The following is a 3,150-nucleotide window of genomic DNA, read 5'->3' as shown; positions in this document are numbered from 1 at the left end:
CGTTGAAAATTGGGTCAGTTCTAGATCCCAGAGTCAAAGATGAACTGATCAAGTTGTTGAAAGAATTTGAAGACATTTTCGCTTACACGGTAGAAGAGATGTCGGGAATTGATCCCAAAGTTGTCATTCACAAGCTAAATATGAATCCTAGTCAGAAGCCAATCTGGCAGAAAAAGAGACACCTGGGTCCGGCCAGGAATCAAGCTGTTGATCAAGAAGTACAGAAGCTGTTAAAATCAAAATTCATCCGAGAGACTTATTATCCGGATTGGATTGCTAATGTAGTCATGGTCCCCAAGCCAAATGGAACTTGGAGGATGTGTGTGGATTACACCGATCTTAATAAGGCTTGTCGAAAGGACAACTTTCCTCTGCCTAAAATAGATTGGCTAGTTGATTCCACGACGGGGTATGCACTACTAAGCTTTATGGACGCTTATTTTGGTTTTCACCAGATCCCAATGTGTCCAGAGGATGAAGACAAGACCTCATTCATAACTGAGAAATGTCTTTATGGTTGGCTGAGGATGCCTTTCGGCCTCCGAAATGCGCCAGCTACTTTCCAGAGGCTCATAAACACTGTCTTCCAGCCACAACTTGGGAGAAATATGGAGGCTTACATTGACGAAATGATCGTTAAAAGTCGGAAGGAGGTAGATCATATGAAGGATCTTCGAGAAACATTCTTGACTCTTAGAAAATACAAGCTAAAGTTGAATTCGCAGAAATGTGTGTTTGAAGTGATGGCCGGAATGTTTTTGGGGTTTCTGGTCGACCAAAGAGGAATTGAAGCAAATCCTGATAAGATCCAGGCAATCATGGACATGACATCTCCGTTTAGAATAAAAGAAGTTTAACGTCTAACAGGGTGCTTGGCAGCCGTAGGACGTTTTCGTTTTAAGTCTGGAGACAAATGTCATCAATTTTTTGCAACCATAAAAAAGAAAGCAAAATTTGAATGGACGGAAGAGGCGGAGCAGGCTCTCCAACAGGTTAAAGAGCATCTCCGACAGTTGCCTCGTTTGATAAGTCCAGCTGAGGGGGAAAAGCTGTTTGTATACTTGGCTATATCGCCACATGTAGTGAGCACTGTCCTCCTGTCCGAGAGAGAGTCAGTGCAAATTCTGGTCTATTTTGTAAGCCATGTGCTAAAGGACGCAGAGTGCAGATATTCTTTGGTGGAGAAATTCGGCCTAGCACTGCTCATGGCCAGCCGGAAGCTAAGGCCATATTTTTCGGCCCATAGTATACTCATCTATACTGACCAACCTCTAAAGCAGGTGCTGCACAAGATGGATACCTCTAGACGAATGCTAAAATGGGTTGTGGAGCTGAACATGTTTGACTTAGCATTTGAGCCTAGAAAAGCTATCAAGGGTCAAGCCTTAGCTGATTTCATTGTAGAGCTTACTCGGCCTACGATGGAATTCATCCAGGATCCAATAGAGGGAAAGCGGCATTGGACTCTTATGGTGGATGGATCGTCCACCGCCAATGGTTGTGGAGCTGGGATAATCTTTCAATCACCAGAAGGGGACAAATTTGAGTATGCGATGAGATTTCAGTCCCAGGCTTCAAACAATGAAGTAGAGTATGAGGCACTGCTAGCCGGCATTAAAATGTGCAAAGCGGTAGGAGCCCTGGAAATTGAGGCAAAGACGGATTCCCTACTGGTGGTGAGTCAAGTAAATGACGACTTTAAATGCAAAGAGGCGTCCATGAGTAAATATATGAAGCTGATTCAAGAAGAGGTAAAAACGCTGAAGCGATTTGTGCTCGACCAGGTTCCAAGGTCGGAGAATCATCAAGTCGATGCTCTCTCAAAATCAGCCAGTTTCGGCCGAAGGAGATGTGCCACGAACTGTGTTTTGGGAGGTAAAGCCGACAAAGAGTATTGATCAAGAACAAGTCCTGTTCCTCAGTCGGGGAAATGTTTGGATGGATCCCATCATTGAGTATAAGAAAACAGAACGTCTGCCCACTGATCCCTTGGAAGCCAAGTATGTGAAGGCAAGGGACAAGTAGTTTGAGCTCTGGGATGAAACCTTGTACAAAAAGCATTTAACCGGCCACTTCTCAAATGCATTATTAAGGAGGACGAGTTAGACGTCTTGAAAGAGCTGCATGAAGGAGCTTGTGCCTCCCACAATGGGGGAAGAGCATTAGGAGAGAAGGCATCAAGGACAAGGTATTATTGGCCCACCTTAAAGGAGGACGCTCTACTTTATGCAAAGAAATGTGATGGCTGTCAAAGGCATGGCAATATATATCAAAAACCGTCCAATTATTTGACTCCAGTTCTTTTCCCCCTTCCCTTCGCCAAATGGGGAATGAATATCCTGGGCCATTTCTTGTAGCGGCCGGTCAGAAGAAATATGTGATAAGCAGTAGACTACTTCACAAAAATGGGTGGAGGCTGAGGCCGTGAGAGGCATTACCACCAATGATGTAAAGGGGTTCATTTGGAAGAACATCATCATAAGATTTGGGATGCCTCAGTCTATTGTCTTTGACAATGGACCACAGTTTGAAACACCTAAGCTCCGAGAATGGCTGGCCGACCAGGATATTAAAGCTCACTTTGCGGCCATTGCCCATCCTCAGGCAAATGGGCAGGTCGAAGCTTTCAACAAAATTCTCTCAAGTGGCATAAAAAAGAAACTAGACAATGCCAAGGGATTATGGGTAGAAGAGTTGCAGCTGATTCTTTGGTCAATTAGAACAACGGCTAAAATCTCAACTGGGGAAACTCCATTTATGCTCGTCTATGGCTTAGAATCCGTCCTCCCCATTGAAATAGAAGAGCCAACCCTGCGAGTCATGCTTTATACAGAAGACGCTAACTGGGCTGCTCTTCGCATAACTTTGGATCAGGTTCCTGAAGTTAGGGGCAATGCTCTATTGAGAATGCAGCTGTATAAGCTATGAATGGCTCGAGAGTTTAACAAAAGAGTGGCTAGGTGGTCATTGAAAAAGGGAGACCTCATACTGAGGAAAATGAAAGCAGTTGGCCGGGCCAAAGAAATGGGTAAGCTCACACCAAACTGGGAAGGGCCTTACAAGATAGTCCAAGAAGTTCAGGGTGGTACCTTTCGTCTGGAAGATATGAACGGCCATTCTGTTCCTCGGACGTGGAATTCAGACATTTTG

At 44.6% G+C, this 3,150-nt stretch overlaps 1 protein-coding gene across 1 annotated transcript; it reads left to right on the top strand.

The window, feature by feature from the left end:
* The first annotated feature begins 2,490 nt into the window (after positions 1-2,490).
* Positions 2,491-2,928, top strand: LOC104893364 (uncharacterized). The gene has a single exon (XM_010679460.1). It carries the CDS (start codon positions 2,491-2,493, stop codon positions 2,926-2,928), a length of 438 nt encoding a protein of 145 aa, XP_010677762.1.
* Positions 2,929-3,150: the final 222 nt, after the last annotated feature.

The sequence above is a fragment of the Beta vulgaris genome, chromosome 5 (genome assembly GCF_026745355.1).
Source record: "Beta vulgaris subsp. vulgaris cultivar EL10 chromosome 5, EL10.2, whole genome shotgun sequence".
Classification (NCBI taxonomy): Eukaryota; Viridiplantae; Streptophyta; class Magnoliopsida; order Caryophyllales; family Amaranthaceae; genus Beta; species Beta vulgaris.
Note: the sequence above shows the minus strand (reverse complement) of the source record. Positions and strands in the feature narration are given on the sequence as shown.